This window comes from Amblyraja radiata, chromosome 21, assembly GCF_010909765.2.
Source record: "Amblyraja radiata isolate CabotCenter1 chromosome 21, sAmbRad1.1.pri, whole genome shotgun sequence".
NCBI classification, from domain to species: Eukaryota; Metazoa; Chordata; class Chondrichthyes; order Rajiformes; family Rajidae; genus Amblyraja; species Amblyraja radiata.
The window spans coordinates 18,859,691-18,880,256 of NC_045976.1; the positions used below are offsets into that span (position 1 = coordinate 18,859,691).

The 20,566-nt window shown below is 41.3% G+C and overlaps 1 protein-coding gene across 9 annotated transcripts in view; it reads right to left on the bottom strand.

The window, feature by feature from the left end:
* The window catches only part of anks1b (ankyrin repeat and sterile alpha motif domain containing 1B), a 703,274-nt gene that overhangs the window by 481,432 nt on the left and 201,276 nt on the right, over window positions 1-20,566 (bottom strand). For all 9 annotated transcript variants that reach the window (XR_004415215.1, XM_033039691.1, XM_033039692.1 and 6 more), the window contains one exon: window positions 2,648-2,804. Coding sequence is in view for 8 of the 9 variants with exons in the window: in XM_033039691.1 (XP_032895582.1) it covers window positions 2,648-2,804 (157 nt within the window). In the remaining variant the exon portion in view is untranslated. The remainder of the gene's footprint in view (window positions 1-2,647; window positions 2,805-20,566) is intronic.

Below are 20,566 nucleotides of genomic sequence, written 5' to 3' on the forward strand. Positions count from 1 at the left end.
GACTGGAGCCCCCAGGGCGTTCCGGTTGGAGGCCGCTCCACGGTGCTAGGCCCCAACGACAACGGAGACCCGACAGGGAAAAGGTCGGGTCTCCCGTGCAGGGAAGAGATTTTGAAAGTTTACCCCTCCCCCCCCCCCCCCCGCATATACACAGTTAAAAACAGTATTAAAAAAAACACAACTACATTTAACTAGACCAAAAAATTAAAAAAAGACAGACAGGCTGTAGGGGCCGCTGCAACGTGAGTCACGCCGCCAACCGAAACACATATGACACATATCTGAAATGGGCAAGTGAGATCAGCCCAGATTAATCGATTTAAAGGGGGTTGCATTATATTATATTAAATTTGTGTCAAATAAAGTTGGTAATAATGATCATATGTTTATCATATGTTGCTAAATACAGTTTGGAAGTATTGCTGTTGTGATACAAATCTAATTCTCCATTACGAGATAATTATCTGAAGTAAAGTCACATGCTGGTTAGATGTTAGGTAGAGTTTACATGTATGGTGAGGATTATAAACAAGCTGGTAAGCACATATCAGCACTCCGGGTAAAATAAAGCCTATGCATGTATGATTTCCATTCTACCCAAGGCTGACCTAACACTTTGATGAGAGAAAGTTTTGATGAGAATCTGCTAAGACTTTGTTGTAGTTATTTGGGCGAGATGTACAGAATGTTCAAGCACAAAGTATTGTTCCAAAACATGGATCAGCAAGCTAACAGTTCTTGGTTTGCCTGTTTCAAAAGGATGCCAAGAAGGACAATGAAATAATTTGTTGTTGGAGTGGCTGTTGATTAAATGAAGCCAGATGAGGTGAAGGCATTCTCACATTTTGGCAAAATCTGTTTATGTTTGTAGCACTTATGGACGTACCAGTACAGTAGAAAATTCCCCAACTTTTGAACACTTCCTGGTAATTAGGACGTGGGAGGAAATTACACGGTGTTAGCCAAATTAAGTTATATATCCTGTTCAAAGCTTGTAGGTTCCATGTTTCATTCTGCAACCTTGTGTATTAATACGCAATAATTAATGCATACCAAGACATCGCGAGTATAATCATAGCTAGAAGAAAAATCATAACTCTACGACTATGCCGCCAAAAATCTGTTCTGTTCCATTTACCTTGCACTATCTTATCAACTTATTTTGCTCAAACTATTATGAATTTGTTGATGGGAACAGAATAATTCGAGATGACAAGCTCATTGTCGAGTCAAAGAAAAAAATGAGAGCCGCATTTGTTTTTGCTGAATAAAAATTTCCTTCATTCCCAATCTTGCCATTGGCTTAATCACCCAATGGCAAATGTGCCCGAAAATTGACAAACGTGCCCGAAAATTGACAAACGTAAGCATTACAAGGTTTTGCAGTTTTTTCCGAATCTTTGAACAAAAACTAATCCTGAATTTGACACCTAAAATTTTATACCAACTGCCAAAAGAGGTTGAACTTCTTTTACTAGCATTTACTAGCAAAAAAACAGACTGCTGGAGGAACTCAGTGGATGAGGCAGCATCTGCTGGCCCTCTGTTTCCCTCCACAGATGCTGCCTGACCTGCTGAGTTCTTGCAGCTATCTATTTTTGCTCAAATTGCCAGCACCTTGTGTCTCCAATCATTTACTATTTTGGTAATCCATTTTCATACTGAGTCATATGTTATGGCTTTAATCCCATACTAGGAATGATATCTATAGTGACAGTCCTGCCCTCCCCCTGCAAACAGTCTGAACAAGGGTTCCAACCTGAAATTTCACCTATCCATGTTCTCCAGAGATGCTGCCTAATCCACTGAGTTACTCCAGCATTTTGTATATTTCTTTTTAAAAAAAGCATGAACTGCAATGAAATATGCTGACCAGATGCAAGGTGACTGATGGGAACCATGCAAAGGAAGATTAACATGCAGGACAATAACATGGACTGAGGAACATTCAGGACAATAACATGGACTGAGGCACAGACCACACAGAAATACATTGATAAACAAATAAAATACACAATGAAAATAATTGCCATTAATTGTTCCAGCATCAATTATTGTGATTGGAGAATATTAAGCAACGTACTCCACTGAATCTCTGCTTTCACGAATGATATTTCAAAACCAAATATTGGTCTAGAAATATATCTGGTGGTGGTGCACCATGAAAAGCACAAGTGAGTTTACAACAAACTAAATGAATCAATGGCATAAATTGGTACAAACAATCAGACAGACAATTAATGAACCAGTGCTTAAAAGAAATCCTATTAATTCCATGTGATCATCACACTACCACAGTCACACGGGAAGACCAAATAGATGACCTACTGTTTTTCACAGAACATAAATGTAGCCCAATTGGGGGAGATTATTCATAATAGCAAACAATATAATAAATAGCTTCAACTCGACAAGAGGAATTTCTAAAGTTTTAATTTAAAAACTTAAAACGTAATTTTGTTGAGAAGCCTGAAAATTAATTCTCAAAAATAGGTTTAAGCATCCCAAACTACAGCAATTAAAGAATATATATTGCTCAACATATCAAATATAAGTATTTCACGTGTCTCCAATGATAAACTCGGAAGATTGCTTGCCATTCTGCATTTATAAATGTATTATACTTTAAACAGAAAAGCAAGCCCACCTGCTCGTTCACTCGCGAATGGGAAGGCCCATGATGGATTAGGATTTTTACAATATCCATGTCTCCCTTCCAAGCAGCCAAGTGAAGAGGAAAGCAGCCCTTGTTATCTGCAATGTTGGTGGAGGCGTCATACTGAAGGAGCTTCAGCACCACATCCCTGCAATGGAAGAGTCAAAATATAAACAACATCAATTATCTGGAACGTGGTGTGAGAAAGTATTAAAGTGTGCCAGAATATGAACAGGAACCAAGTACGGGATTGTCATTTTTGAAGAACTCATTGTCACTTTTGTTGTGCTTTGCTTCTTTTAGTTTCTATACTATGTCAATTCACACTGAGAGCTATGGGTGTGGTCCAATATGGTTATATTGAATTACACAGCACCAGTGCTCCATATTACACAGCATCAGTGGTCCATATTACACAGCATCAGTGGTCCATATTAGTCAAATCAAGAGTCAAAAGTGTTTTATTATCATATGTCCCGGATGGAACAATGAAATTCTTACTTGCTGCAGCACAACAGAATATGTGAATATGTAAACATAGTACATAACAGAGAAGATAATTTTTTTTCAATAAATAACAAATATAGTGCAATAATAATATAGTCTTTTGCTGTTCAGAGCTCAGAGCTTGTTTGTTGTTGTGTTTAATAGCCTGATGGCTATAGGGAAGAAGCTGTTCCTAAACCTAGACGTTACAGTTTTCATGCTCCTGTACCTTCTTCCTGATGGCAATGGTGAAATAAGTTAAGGGCCTGTCCCACTTACGCGATTTTTCAGCGGACTGCCGGTGAGAGTCAAGCTCGCCATACTCGCTGAAGAACCGGGAAGTGGAACGGCGACCATCAGAGCGGAACACACACACACACAAACACATCGCAAAGGCGGGGGCCAGAGAAAGCCGGGGAGCGCTGTCTGAAATTCACACGGTACAAAGCCAAGGTGATACAGACACACACCGCGATGAACAGGAAGGTTAAGACGGCTAGCACAGTGTACGGTAAATCCTTTAAAGGAGCGGGGGTGGGGGGGGAGGGGGATGTTAGACGGGGGGGAAATGAGGAGAAGGGGGGGGAGAAGGATTGAAGACACTTATAAGAAGCCAGACAACTTTTAATAAGCCAGAGATACACAGCTGTGAAGTTTAACGGGCATTTAACATTACCGGTCGGTTTTCCTTCCTTCTGAAAACTCATGCTTATGTTTTTTTTCCCCCAATGAGGCAATGAAAATGCCCAGTCAGCAAAGGAGATTAACTAAAACTACCTACAGCTACCACGACTCCCTACAACGGCATGGCGACCCCACTACCACTGCACCTATGACTACAAAAGTATCGATTTTCTCCATGGCGACCAATTTTTGGTCACAGAAAATTTTTCAACATGTGAAACTCCTGCACTCGCCGAAAAAGTCGCCTAAGTGGGACAGGCCCTTTAGGGAGTCACATGTGCGATATATACATTGTATAACATAGCTGAAACTAAATGCTGCAGATGATGGAAATACTCAGCAGGTCATTCCACATTTCAGATGGAGGACTCATCAATATTCTGACTAAAATTCATTAAGCTGAAACTTTAATTCTATTTCTTTCACCAGAGATATTACTGGATCTGCTGAGTATTCCAATATATCCTGAGTCTATCTGGATTATACATCATTGACACCAGCATAATACATTGTCAATGAAACAGATTGCACTGATGAATAGCCAATAGAGAAGTGCCAGTTAGCCGCAGTGTGCACATTACTACATTTTGGACATTTGTGACTACACACTGTAATGCTGTGTAGAACAGTGGAGATAGAATGGGGCTGCACTTGGCCTCACAGTCGGTTAGAGGACTTGCCTTTAAATCCAGAGGGTTTCTATCATAATCTGAGATGAAGGGCCAAACACACCCTATCTACCCCCTGAGCTTTACGTCAACCATTACAGCAGATCACTACAGACGATTCAAAAGGACAGAAAAACACTGGGGCTGAGGTAGAACAGTTGCCTCCTCAAGTCAGCACTGCCAATAAAAACTTGGCTGATCATTAACTTCAGTGCCACTTTCCAATACAAACTTCATATCCTTTGATGTGCCTCATATCCAAAAATCTGTCGATCTCTATCCAGGATATACAGATGACCTCAGCACTCTTGGGTAAAGAATTCCAAAGCTTTGAAATCTTCTCATCTCAGTCTTGAATGGTTTCCCTCTTATAAAACAAGAGCTGCTAACTTTGAAAATGTAAATGAAGGTGAGTGGCTTGTTTGATTTAATTTTAATTAATATGTATGCTAATTAACTTACATCAAATAATGATGTCCACGAGAATTTATTATTGCTTACATTTTTCCTTATTTTGTTTTGTGGTTTAATTGCTTATTTGAGTTTGAGAGGGAGAAGATTTAATTAGATGTGTTGGTATTACTGTTGAGTAAAGGTGTGAGGGAGGAGCTGGCTAAAGTTCATTGGAAAGGGGCCCGAGCAAGAATGACTGTGGAGCACAATGACAGGAGTTTCTGGGAGTAATTCGGAAGGTGCAGAAACTTTTCATCCCTTACAAAGAGGAAGAGAGAATCTAAGGGGACAATGAGGCGACTGTGGCTGACAAAGAAAGTCAAAGACAGCATAAAAAAAGACGTATAATATTGTAAAGATTTTGAAGCTTTTGAAAACCAACAGAAGGTTTTTCTTTAGCTGAAGGGTGGTGAATCTGTAGAATTATTTGAATTCTGTGGAATTTCTGTACCAAGTCTTTGGGTATTTTTAAAGCAGAGAGACAGATTCTTGATCAGTAAGGGTGTCCAGGGTTACGGGTAGAAGGCTAGATAATGGGGTGGAAAGGGATAGATAGATCAGCCATCATTGAACGGCAGAGTAGACTTGATGGGACGAATGGCCTAGTTCTGCTCCTGACTTACAAGCTTATTTTTCTCAACTGTTTCTAAATTTTTCTGATAATTAGAGGCATTTAGAAAGTGAAAATTCCTCCTGAATTATTGGAAGATGATGAGGGGAGGGCAGCCCACACACATTGCCTGAGGCCTTGTGAATGCCTGTGGATTTTCCCCCCAAAATTAAACTGTATTCAGAAAAACAAATATATACAAAGCAAAAACTGTACAAAAACTTTTCATACATCCTCCATGTCTACACATTCAAAAGTGTCATACTCAGTAATGTTCGCTCCTATCTCTAAACAAAACACCCTTGCCACTCATGTAGGAAGGAACTACAGATGCTGGTTTATACCAAAGATAGACACAAAATGCTGGAGTAACTCAGAGGACAGGCAGCATCTCTGGAAAAAAGGAATATGTGACGTTTCAGGTCGAGACCCTTCTTCAGACTCATTGCCACTTATGTGGTCACCTGGTGATATTCCTTCCCTTGTTTGAGGGGTTTCTCCACAAGACTCAGTCCCTCAAAGTCCAGCATTGATAGGACCCTAGACTATGGTCCTCCCCAACAGACATTTGACATTGGCTGCAACAAGCTTCAGTACGTCCCTCGACATGTGTTCCAGCTGTCTGGATGAGGCAGTTGGCAGCAGGCATCTTGCTGTGCTGGACGACCAACAGGTTTCGGGCAGATCAAAGAATGTCTTTCTCTGAGTTGATGATCTTCCAGCCACACTTGATGTCTGTCTCTCTGGAAACGGCCAGTAAATCAGATGGTCCTCTGCTACGGAGCTGTCCGCACTGAACCTTGACAAGGATCTGAGGAAGGATGTGCTGGCATTGGACAGGGTCCAGAGGAGGTTTATGAGAATGATCCCAGGAATGATTGGGTTAACATATGAAGAGCGTTTGACGACACTAGGCCTGTACTCGCTGAAGTTTACAATGTTGATGGAGGACCTCATTGAAACTTATCAAATAGTGAAAGGCCTGGATAGAGTGGATGTGGAGTGGGTGTTTCCACTAGTGGGAGACTCTAGGACCAGAGGACATAGCCTCAGAATAAATGGGCATACCTTTAGAAAGGAGTTGAGGTGAAATTTATTTTGTCAGAGGGTGGTGAATCTGTGGAATTCATTGCCACAGACAGCTGCGGAGGTAGTAATGGGTATTTTAAGGCGCAGATTGACAGATTCTTGATTAGTAAGGGTGCCAGGGGTTATGGGGAGAAGGCAGGACAATGGGGTTGAGAGGGATAGATTGAAAGGCAGCCATGATTGAAGGGCAGAGTAGACTTGATTTTACTAATGGACTAATTACGCTCATATAACTTATGAACAATAACCTTTGCTTTATTCTCCAGCCCCTCGTCCCCGTGACTCCAGAGACACTTGCAGCTGCAGCCATCATGCTCATGCCGGACATAAGGAGCTGGTCAGGCCTCATTTTGAGTACAGCACATCCTTCCGCATATCTGAGGAAGGATGTGCTGGCTCTGGAGAGGGTCCAGAGAAGGTTTAGAAGAATAATTCCAGGAATGAGTGGGTTAGCATATGATGAGCGTTATACAGCACTGGGCCACTACTCGCTGGAGTTTTGAAGGTTGAAAGGGGACCTCATGGAAACTTACAGAATAATGAGAGGCATAGATAGAGTGGAGGTGGAAATTATGTTTCCACCGGTGGGAGAGTCTAGGACCAGAGGTCATAGCGTCAGAATTAAAGGGCGCTCTTTTAGAAAGGAGGTGAGAAGGAACTTCTTTAGTCAGGGGGTAGTTAATCTGTGGAACTCATAGCCACGGTGGGCTGTGGAGGCCAAGTCAGTGTATATTATTAAGGCAAAGATAGACAAATTTTTGATTAGAACGGGTGTCAAAGATTGTGGGGAGAAGGCAGGAAAATAGGATTAGGAGGCAGAGATCAGCCATGATTGAATGGTGGAGTGGATTCGATGGGGCAAATGACATAATTCCACTCCTATAACTTGTGAATTTGTGACATAGTGAATTTGTAAACTGGAAAGAGGCGTTAGATTGGTCCCCATTCAGCTTGGATCTTCTTCTGTCTCAGCTGGTTGAGCTCTCATTAGGCAGCCACTTGCTCATCAAGAACCCCTGTTGTCTTTCTTCTCGGTCTCCTCCGACAGATGTGTGTCCACAATGATCGTCCCACGCTTGATCTTAACCAGAAGGCCAAGGAGCTTGAAGAATAGCAAAAGCAGCTTGATCTCTAAATTATTGGGAGCTGCTGAACGTGAAGTTTAGTGCAGACATGGAGTTAGTGTGGGGGCAACTGTGAGGGATGGGCTGAGTCCAGCCTTACATGGTCAAGTATCTGTGGAATGCAGTCCACAGTTGTCAATGGAATGCGAGATAAAGAGTTACATAAAGAGTATGTATAACAAAAATGTGTAATAGAGCAGACGTGGTCCTATGGAATTAAAAACAACTCTCCAAGAGTCAGAAAACAAAGAAAGCAATCGTTCCACCTACACTGTTGTTGACAAGATCAATAAGAGTTTGTGGTCAGTTTTAATTGCTCAATAGTTAAAAGCAAACAAAGGTGCGTGCCAAATAAATTCAACCTCTGTGAAGGAAATGTGAATGGTTAAAAAGATACACTTTTAATTGAGTAGAATGGCTGAAGTCTTTCATTATTTGCATGGAATCATCCCTTCCCACACAATTTGCTTTTTTTAATATGTCTTTTTGCAACTTCACTGAAAACAGCAGGCAGTGTAAGGAGATGGTGGGAGTTGGCTCAGTGCCAGATTATTAGAATTCCTCAAGCAATAATCCCCATATTGTATAAATATTTTGCATTTTTTCTTTAAATGTTACCAACTCAAGCAGTGGGAACATTTCCTGGCTTCCTCCTTCATTATTTATTTTTCAGAATCCTGGCTCCTAACTGGTTAGATATTGGGAAATATTATAAAACTGATCTCAGTACCATAATAAATGGCACTTTTACCAATTGTCTATTATATTTAACGTTATATATAGATTAAAATAGTTAAATAATCTGTCTCCCCCAATGCTATTATGCATAAATAAATTTCTCACACATTGTCCATGGCAAGACGTGTTGAGTATAATATGAAACTAGATATTCCCTTAATTAACAGTATCAAAATCAAAATCAAATGAATATTTGCTTTGGAATAAGATCTGGGAATGATTATTGGTTACTGACCAGTGACCCCTACTGGGAAATTAGTTTATTTGCATGGAATTTGAAGGTAGGTTCTAATATCTCCGCTGTAACAAAGACCGAATACAGAACAATGACGGTTTTGGAAAAGGAATTGCAGTTTAAACATAAAGTCAATTTGCCTTGAGTTACAAATGCACCCAAACAATAGGAAGTTGTTTCTCCCATCAACAGTAACTAGCATTCCTACAATGAGGTCGTTGTTAGGCTATCTTGATCATGAAACGCCCACACCAATTCTGCCGAGAAATATCTAGTTATGGGAGCTCTCGATTGGTGGACTCTTCGATTTCCCTTTGTGAATGAAGGTAGAACAAGTAAAAACTTTTAAAAGAATAGTCAATAGTCAATAGTCAGTTTTATTCGTCACATACACATATAAGTGCAGTGAAATGAATATGCCAGCAGCGGTACAATAAAAAAAGAACACACAATACACAATAAGATTTAACACAAACATCCACCAGAGCATTCTTCATTGTGGTGGAAGGCACAAAGTTCAGTCAGTCTTCCTCCATTGTTCACCCGTGGTCGGGGCCATAAACCTCCTCAGTCACCGCTACGGGCAGCCGGATGTACAGGCCCTCTCGTCAGGACAGTCGAACACGCTTGGAGGTCCCGAATCAGCGCTTTCTTACCAGAGACCGCGGCTTCAGGATGTTGTAAGCCGCAGGCCGGTGGTCAGAGCTCTTCTCTGGCTATCCCCGGCGAGGGATCCCGCTCTGGATGGTAAGTCCACGCCACGCCCACGGCTAGAAGCTCCGCAGGGCGCGGCTTCACTATGTTATAGGCAGCGGGCCGGCGGTCGGAGCTCTTCTCCGGGAATCCCCGACGAAGGATCCCAGGCTCCGGACGCCGAGCCCACGGCTAGAAGCTCCGCAGACTGCCAGCGATTGGAGCACTCCCTTCTGGCGACCCCGGCAAGGGTTCGCCCGCTCCGCGATGAAAAGTCCACGCTGCGCCCACTGCTGAAACTCTGGGCTCGACTCCGGAAAAGGCCGCTCCAATCCATGGTGTTAGGCCGCGAGGGAGGCGACATGGGAAAAGTCGAACCCCCTTTCCCATAGACACAAAAAGCTGGAGTATCTCAGCGGGTCAGACAGCATCTCTGAAGAAAAGGAATAGACGACGTTTCGGGTCAAGACCCTTCTTCGTGTCTATCTTCAATTCAAACCGGCATCTGCAGTTCCTTCCTCCAAAGGTCTAAACCTGGGTCACTGAAGCTGTGAGGTAGCAGTTCTATTAATTGTGCCATCAGATATCAACAAAAGCACTATATCCCATTTTACCAATCCTATAATCTAATATATCAGTATCACCTGATATATTCTATCTAGATCCCGTCTTATACTTCTATACAAATTCTAGGAGATATATACCAGGCTGGTTGAAAGTATGTTGTTTTAATTATAACAAATTCATCCAGAAAGATATTATTGCTGCTGCACCTTTTACATAATGTGGTCAGTAATTCATTAAGGAAGTTTTGTGTTCCCACTTAACTATAAATTACCCTATTACTTAGACTACATTCATACTACAGCTCAGTTTAGTATTCAACCATCTTATACCACGGAACCTGAAAACACAAATTATGATTAAAAATAGAGGAAAAATATAACTGCTCATTCATTTTAGGTTAGACACTGACAAGTAATGCTTAACCAAATCATGGCATGAGTGCTTCTGCTCTTCTTCATGTATATTGAATAATTGACTTGATATTTCCAACATTCCTCTCACGTGAATGGTTATCATATTTGTTGTGAAAGTAATACATGCCAACCATTCTTGACAAGATATCTTCTTTTCAATCTCATAATCTAAGACCAATGAAATGCAAGAAGCTCTCGAATGGCACTGTTTTTTGACCTGAGAGCTACATTTCAGATTGTTTTCATTGGGAAAAATAATTATGCACAGCCTCCCCAAAAAATACTTGTGTTTCTTAGTAAAGAGGATTTCATTCTGTTAATGCTGGCAAAATTGAAGATGCCAGGACACTAAAATTGAGTAATGGCTTCTGGGCTGCTAGGCCATTTGGTCAATTTAAATGTGCCTTCTGCAGAAATGGGACAAGCTGCAGAATGGTGCCAGTTTTTATAGAGCCTAGATAAGAGTTGCAGGAAGAGAATGGAACATCTGCTGATTCTGACAATTCGGATTGGGTGAATGCAAATCAGACTTACACATTGTAAATATTGTTGCAAAGCTTTACTTTGCTAGATGTTGATGGGGTTCAATGTTGAGCCTTGTCTGGGTTTCTTGAATATCTGGGCAAATGTTACATAATTCATCTCTGTTAACTTGCATCGAGAAACTTTGGCAGATACATTGTGTTAGTCACTGTATTATTGGGTTAGGGAAATGTCTATCACGTACTGTGTTAATCGATATCTGTTATTGGACTGTATAGAGACCACCCCCATGTGGTTCGGACCCTCAAGGTTCGTGGACCTACAAAAGGCCACTCCCACAAGGTCCTGTGTTCTGGGAGAACGCTTAGGACTGCGTGACCTTCTGGAGTGTCTCTGCCTGAACGAGGCTAGGAGGGCTTGGCCAGGCAGATACGAGGATCAAACCCACGGTGGTTAGGTATAGCAGTGGGAACTGTTATTGCGTTTTTCCAATTAAAAGTTTAGATGCGCAAGTGCTTGACTCACTATTTTATTGACTGACACTAGACGGGGGGGAAGCTTAGAATGAGCTATTTACAATTCTAACTTCAGCCTCAAGGTCATCTCTCCACAGTAATTATACCACCACAGGTGATCTGCCTGTCAAATCTCACAACAAACCCAGGCAAATGATACAGGAAATATTATCAAGAATTCAGTCATCCTGGTGAGGTTCTATTGGCGATAATGTAATAATATCCAAAACATTTAAAAAAGCATCATGAGAAAAGTTTAAAAAATAAATCATTTACTGTCCTCAATGATATTCAGAAGAAATTATTAACATCTTATCACAAAGTTAAAAACCCCTCACAAAGCTGGCAAGTATTGTAATAGAAAAGTGTTCAACTTTGATCACACTTAACTTGGAGTCAGTTAAAAGGAATTAGATTTCATAACACATGTTGAAAACTGAGTGGAAACACGTTTTGTTACAACTCAAATGATTCCAAAGTATGAGACAATGGCAGTTTCAAAACACATCACCTGTCTTTATTTCTAGCATGATGCAGTTTTGTTTTCCTATCTCTCTCTCTTGTCCCACTACAGGTTTCTACACAAAATGGGAACAAGTTTAAAAATAATTCCTGATATCCATGGTAGCTACCATAGAGATTTAAAAAAAAGACTGCACAGAATCTTTTAAATTGGCAGATTTTGTACTTTGTTTTCCCAGAAGAGTTTTTGTGGAATCCACATAAAATGTAGAATGCTGACATACATTTTGTCAACGAAGCTTAATGCAGACACAAGCAACGTGGAATAAGAATTGTCAAGCTCATCAATAAAAATAGATCAACTTCAAATAAATAGGACCATTACAGACGTTTGCACATTCTCAGCATTTTCATGCCTTGGAATCTGTTGGAGAGCTGCCACTCCACTAATTAAAATCTGATTGAGGCTACTGTAATGAAAGCATTTATAAGCAGGCAATGGCACCAATTTTATTATAATCATGTACAAGGCATTTCTTCTTAAGGTTGAAGCCCAGTGGCACCAACGCAGTGACTGAACTGAATTTTAAGTTGTGCAAGGGTTTACGTTTAGACTTGGATGCTGTTGGAAGTTGAAATCTTCCTCCTCTATTTGGGTGGTCCCTTGAGACAGGAGTAGTCGCCTCCACCCCAGTTCTGTACATTCTGAGGAGACTGATATACCCAATATGGGACCTGATCATTTTACCACAAGGGTTAGACACAAAATGCTAAAGTAACTCAGCGGGACAGGCAGCATCTCTGGAAAGAAGGAATGGGTGGTGATTTGGGTCGAGACCCTTAAGGGGGCAGGTGAAACCTCAAGAGACATGCGAGTGGGTGCGCTCCTTCTGGCTTTTATACTAGTGTACCTATGGAAATGTCCTTAAGTATCTCAGTGTCATTCCAAGTTCCCTTGCCTCACTTGTAGAGGCTGTGAACCAAGAATTCCCAGGAGTCACTGTATGCAGGAAGCTTTGAGTGAAACCTTGATTATCCACTGGCAAAGCATCCGTTTCTGGTGTCAGGCATGTGAATGATATGAAAAAGGACTCAAAGTGGTGGAGGAACAGTGGATCTGGAGAAAATCGATAGGTGATGTTTTGGGTCAAGACTGATTTTGTGTGCGTGTGGGGCTGGGAAAGGGGGGCCTGAAATCAGCCTGAAGAAGGGTGCCAACCCAAAACATCACCTGTCCATGCTCTCCATAGATGCTGCCTGGCCCTCGGAGTTACTCCAGTATTTTGTGGGGGGTTTTTAATCGAGCATCTGCAGTTCCTTGTATTCCCCATGTGAATGATATGAGTTGCCCAACAAAGCTGACTGAGTATAATTAGGGCCTCATTACTGAAGATATTGCCCTGAGAATGGATACTGACATTGGTTCAACTACCTGTCACATGTGGAAAATGATAGCAGATTACCAATCCACCACCTCCTAGCCCCTGACTTCTCTTAAGTTTATATTTACAAATGTTTAGAGGAATATGTGTCAAATGTCAGCAAATGGGACTAGATGGGCATAGCAAGTGAGGCCAAAGGGCTGTTTCTGTGGTGTATGACTGTTTATTTGTGGCTTGGTAAATTCCTCATAAGGGCAAATTGCCAATTTCATCCTGTTAATCACTCAATTAGAGCAATATTAACATAGGTTAATAAGTCTAATTGTGGAACTTCCCAGGAAATGAAAGCAAGGTGAGAACACAGTGCACTGGAGGAGGCTAACAAATTGATTAAGAAATCTGTTAAGCAATGTAACCTCACAATTGTTTCCTTGACAGCTTCTCTGAGAGGTTTTATTATGGTGAGCATAATACTGCAGATTCAGAGTCTGGTTTGTAAATATAAAACTTAGCAATTTTGAATATCTGAACTTTCATGTTAAAATTACTCTGAAAAATAACAATTACTCTGAAAAATAGGTCCCTCTTAACACCACAGTATTTTTAAATACTGGGGAAGGGGAGCTTCCCCCCCCCCCCCTCACTATCAACAACACTACAGTCACATCTGTGGAGTCTTTTAAATTCCTTGGAACCATCTCCAAGGACCTGAAATGGGGGGACCACCATCGACTCCACAGTCAAAAAGGCCCATCAGAGGATGTACTTCCTGCGGCAGCTGAGGAAACACAATCTGCCACAGGAAAATTCCAGTCTGAAGAAGGGTTTCGGCCCGAAACGTTGCCTATTTACTTTACTCCATAGATGCTGCTGCACCCACTGAGTTTCTCCAGCACTTTTGACTATCTGCCACAGGCAATGATGGTCCAATTCTATACTGCCATCGTAGAGTCTGTCCTCACCCAGTCACCAAGCACGACATCCGGAGGCTGCAGCGAATCATCCGATCAGCTGAGAAGGTTGGTGGCTGCAACCTTCCCCCCCCCCCCCCCCCCCAATTGACGAACTGTACACTGTAGGAAGCGAGCGGGTAAGATCATCTCTGACCCCTTTCACCCTGGCCACAAACTCCTTGAAGCACTTCCCTCTGGAAGGCGACTCCGGACTGTCAAAACCGCCAAAGCCAGACATAAAAACAGCTTTTTTCCACGAATAGTAGCTCTACCCAATAACCAAAAGTCTGTAGCCTCGTTTTGCTCTGGTATTTTATTTCATTCACGTTTAAACTGTAATGTTTTAATATTAATGTTTAATGTTTTATGTGTCATTCTTAATTATTACTCTATGTCGTGTTGTTAATTGCGAGCGAAGCACCAAGGCAAATTCCTTGTATGTGTACATACTTGGCTAATAAACTTATTAATTCATTCAAATATACTCCAATTTAATAGAACATAGAACAGTTCAGCAATGGAACAGGACCTTCAGCCAATTTTGTCTCTGCTAAACATGATGCCAAATTGAACTAATCTCTTATGCCTATACATGATCCATACCCCTCTATTCCCCACACATCGATGTGTTTATCTAAAAGCCTCTTAAATGCCATTATTGCATCTACTTCCACCGGCAGCATGTTCCAGGCACCGACCACTCTGTGTAAAAAGACACTGTGTATATCTCCTTTAAATTTTGCCTCTCAACCTTAAAGCTATGCCCTCTAATATATTAAAATGCATCTGCCATTACTCCACCTATATCTGTAATTGATCTATATCCCTCTGTATTATTTGACAGCCTTCTTCACAACTCCAACATTTTTTGTGTCATCTGCCAACTTACTCACCTACCCATCTACATTTTTGTTCATCGTTTATATATATCATGAACAACAGAGGACCCACCATAGATCCCTGTGGAACACTGGTCACAGACCTTCACACCTCCATCATTACTCTCTGTCATCCATAGGTAAATCAGTTCTGAATCCAAATACCAAGTCACTGTCAACTACCACATCGCTGAGAATCCCACTTATCTTCATTCTCCCAAAATTGATAAAATTCACATTTTCATATTTAGAAGGTGAAAATCAAATCACTTCTCTGGTATTTGATGGAGGCTGCGGATGCTGCAATCTGCAGCAAAAGACAAACTGCTGTAAAACCTCATCAGGTCAAGCAGCATCTATTCGGCAAAGGTAGAAACAAAGAAATACCGATGCTGGTTTACGAAATCAAGGGGTATAGGGAGAAGGCAGGAACGGGGTACTGATTGTGGATGATCAGCCATGATCACATTGAATGGCGGTGCTGGCTCGAAGGGCCAAATGGCCTATTCCTGCACCTATTGTCTATGTATCTATGTATAAACAAAATGCTGGAGTAACTCAGCAGATCAGACAAGATCCCTGGAGAATATGGATAGATGACGATTTTGGGTTGGGATCCTTTTCAGACTGATTTCAGTGGTGGAGGGAAAGAAAGCTGGAAGGGTGAAGGGTAGAGGGACAGGACAACGCATGGCAGGTCACAGATGAACACGAGTGAGGGGGGGGGGGGGGGGGTAAATAGGTAGATGGTTGAACAAAGGCCAGAGGTGAACACACACTCATAAGGTGTGAGACAAAAGAGTTTGTGTTGCGAATTGTGAAGGTCGAAGATTGACGAGGTGTGAATTGTGTAGCTAGGGGTATGGACGGGGGAAGGGGGAGATATGTGCACAATCAGCTGGGGCTCAAGGATGGGGAGAATGAGGAAAGGGGGGATTTATGAGGGGGGAATGGGAGTGGGGATTGTGGAGGCAAAGGAATGGACAACGTTTCAAGTCGTGACCTACATCAGGATGGGATTTGATGATGAACATCAGCCATGTGGACCAGCTACTCAAGTATAAAGACTACAAGAGTGGGTCGAAGGCTGGGTCTTAACTGCTGACACATGAGGTTTTGCCACTTTCGATAAGCCAGGATTCAAATGCAATATTCTCCACTTGTCAGATGATTGTAGCTCCAACAACACTCAATAATGATTCACAGCCCATTCTCCACCATTAAATATTCATTCCTCCACCACTGGTATTTTTGTAGCTGGAATGTGCATCAGAGGAAAAAATGAGGGCAGGTTATCATTTTGTCAGTGAAATCATAATGAACCTGTTAGAGAGCAGCTTTATATCTGGTCTTATCTTAAACTCTGAATAGCTGGGTGAAACTTTACTTTAGACTTTATATTTATAGCATGGAAACACACCCTTCGGCCCATCGAGTCTGTGCCGAATTACCATCATGCTGTACACTAACACTATCCTACACACTAGGGCCAATTTACAATTTATGGATGCCAGTTGACCAAATATGTACGTCTTTGGAGTGTGGGAGGAAATCGGAACAGCTTGAGAAAACTCACGCGATCACAGGGAGAACATACAAACTCCGTACAGACAACACCCGTAGTCTGCATCGAACCCAGGTCTCTGTAAGGAAGCATCTCTACTGCTGCCCCTTTCAAGTACTGCCTAAATGTATAATAAATTGCTGCTATTTTTTGGTATCTCAACTCATTATCATTTTTGGTTGTCCCCTCTATCAAAGCAACACAGCTATTTGGGGTATGGAGATTAAATCAGGGTTAATGATGGGATGGCTGAGACTTGCCAGTTGACAACGTTTATTTTCCCCAGAAATAGTTTGTCATTCACTGCGTAATTGAACTTCCTGAGAATTATTTTTGCTAAATTGACCAGATTGCAAATGTCGTTGGTGTGAGATTGCCAATATTTGCAAAGAAAATAGAGGAACTTTGCCACAAACTCGATCTCTATATCAAAAAGAAATTATCCAGATATTGAGACAGTTTTAGTCTCTGCCTGATACATAATTCATAGATAGTTAAATATATTGAAATATTTCAGAAATAATGTCAATTGCCACAAGATTAAATATATCTCAACTCCCAGCTGCCTGATGTACCACCATCCCAAAGTGGAACACATATGAAGCATCGGTTCAGGGTCACATATAAATAGAAAACACCAAAAGAAACCTGTAAACTTTCATGTTTTTCACATGCAGGATCATTTTTTTAAGTTGTATTTTAGCTGGACCTTAATTTGGCGCCATGCTTCAACAGCTGATAGGAATTCTGGGTGTTGAATAGAACAGTCAAGGCATGCAGATAAAGGATTATTAATACAGAATACAAGGATGATGCAGACAGGATTGAGGTGCGGTGAGCAGCTTTTCACACTAATAGATCCTTCTGTGATCTGTTGCTGCGCCACAGCTGATTGTATTCTGCAGCTTAGTTGACTTTCACATTGGCTTACTGTAACTACATGTCTTTCTTCTTGACAGCCTCCATACAGACACATTGTTATGGAGTATAAATCATCCCAGAAACATAGAATGCCAGAATATTCTGTGATGATTACATGGATACTCCAGATATCGAAAATAAAGAATAATTTTATTTTACTGTTCCAGATCCAAACCTGCTGAGACACTGGCCTGCTATAAAATGAAACATTATGTTGACTCGCATACAGCTGTGCTGACTTGTATATGACTGTGCTGACTGCTGCAGATGACGTGCCTTTACCAATACAATTCACATGAGTGGGGCCAGCACTATCAGCAACTCCTGACCCTTCCAATATCTTGCACCAACTAAAGGGACTGTCCCACTTGGACGACCTAATTGGCGAGTTTAGAAGAGTTTGAAAAAATGACATGTTGAAGACCTCCTTCGACTATGTTGAAGACCAGCTTCGACTAGCTACGACTAACTTCGGGAAAATTGGTCATCGAATAGTGGAGAGTGAAGACGATCTCCTTCAACCTCCCTTCGACTATGATGAAGACTATCTACGACTACCTTCTACTACCTTCCACTACCCTCGATTACCTACGTCTAACATGCCGACCTACTACGACTAAACCTATGAGTAAAAAAAGTGTCAATTTATTTCCATGGCGACCTTTTTTTTACTCGCGGGCATTTTTTAACATATTGAAAAAAAAGCCGCGACCTAGCTGAGGCCTCGAGTACGCGGAGACCACTCTCGAGCATGCAGGAGAGTTACGAAGACCTCCTACGACCTCGTGTCGACCATGCTGCGAGTATTAGTCAAGGGCAAACTCGCCAGAACTCGCGGATTAGGTCGCCCAAGTGGGACAGGCCCTTAACTCCAGAGCCACTTATAATGTTGCTACTAGTTATCTGAGCTGAGGTGAATGGAATAACATATTCAAGCAAATAAAGAGTTAATTCAGAACGGGTGTCAGGCGAGAGAATGGGGAGAAGCCAGGAGAAGAGAAGGAGGGAGAGATAGATCAGCCATGATTGAATGGCGGAGTAGACTTAACGGGCCGAATGGCCTAATTCTGCTCAGGTAACATAAACTTATGAAGATACCTATGTGTTGCAGATTTACTGCATTAACTAAAATCAAATGACACCCTTCCAGGCTTAGTCACTGCAGAATCTCCCTGGTTGTCCGTTTATCGATAAACAGATGAGACGGGTGGAACTGAGCACTGACTGTAAAGTCCCCTTGCTGCTCCAGAATTTCTGGATATCCTTTACATCTAACACCAAAGGATGGATTGTGCTGTATTTATCAGCATCTACAGTGGACATGTGGCTAGGTCTCTTACTCTTGGAAAAAATTATGAAAACATTAGGGCAGTGGTAAAAGGCTAGAAAGCCAGCATAATAGATATCCACTCACTTTCTTCCTCTCCAACATCTGAGCTCTAAGGCATTATAATGCAGAATATTGAGGGTTTTCATTTTGAACAACACTTCCAGGTTGGTTATGGTTAAAAAGATTACGCAAGTCAAACTTAAGTAAAACATTTATTTTTGATTTAACTGAAGCTAATGGTCATCGGAGGTACAAGAAGAAGGGTCTCGACCCGAAACGTCACCCATTCCTTCACTCCGTAGATGCTGCCTCACCCGCTGAGTTTCTCCAGCTTTATTTGGAAATGCTTTCTTAACATCTTAGCGTTAAATTTGAATCATTGGCTCGCAAATCATTCATAGGCCACCCGATTTTCCAAAGAATAATAAAAAAAATATTTTTATCCCACAAATGAAGTACATTTGAATTTAAATGTGTTCAATATATTAGATGGATGGGTTAAATTGAAATTGGTCCCAAAAATCTAATTTTTGCAGGATTCTGGGGCTAGATGATAAAAGTAAAATTATCTACAATTGCATATCCATGGTTTTCAGGAAGATTAAGCCGTCAAGCCACTCAGAGAGCAACTCATTTTTAGATAAGACAGCATGCAAGCAAAAATTTCATTTTAAATCTTTAAAGGGGAATGTTGGTAAGGACTCATAAATAAATAATTCCTTTTACATTGCCCTTAGTGATGGGTTTTAAACTTGTTCCATCATTTTAATGTTTCAGTCTTTCCACTCACTTTAAGTAAATCTGGTTCTGTTCCAGTGACACTTTCCAAGAGCAATTTTTATACCGCTGTTTGCAAGCCAATCAGGTACCATTGTTTTAAATGTGTAGGAAGAAACTGCAGATGCTGGTTTAAACCAAAGATAGACACAAAATGCTGGACTAACTCAGCAGGACAGGCAGCATTTCTGGAGAGGCAGGTCTGAAGAATGGTCTCGACTTGAAATGTCACCCATTCCTTCTCTCCAGAGATGCTGCTTCTCCAGCATTTTGTGTCGACAATTGTTTTAATTTTGACTGTCATCACTCTGGTTTTCTGCTTTCTTCCTTGGTCTCCATATAGCATGACTCATTTTTTATACACATTTTTCATTAGGGATTGGTTATTGACTCAATAAATGCACTTGCTTTGTCCACACTCTCGTTTCATTCCAACCATCAAGGAGATTACCAATGGGGTCTGAAAACCATGAGCACCAGGATCAAGAATAGCTTCTTCTCAGGCTCTTTAACACTGCACAACACTATCCTCAGCTATACATTTCTATGGACTGTCTTTGGTTCCATAAAGGACTTTGGGGGGGGGGGGGGGGGGTTGCACTTGTATTGTGGTTAATAATTTATTATTTTTTCATTTATAATATATTATCTATGTGTATTGTGGTTTCAGTTCTGTTATGCTGCTGCAAGTAAGATTTTGCAAGGTACACTGATGGTACATATGACAATTAAACACTCTTGACATGCATGCTGGCCTAGAAAAGATATATATTCTCTGTATTGTGATGTATGTACTGTACAGTCCACAAGACTGTGGTGGAAGCCCGGCTATTATTTTAAGAGGAGAAAAATCATAAGAATGATCGTTTACATCCTTGTTATAAC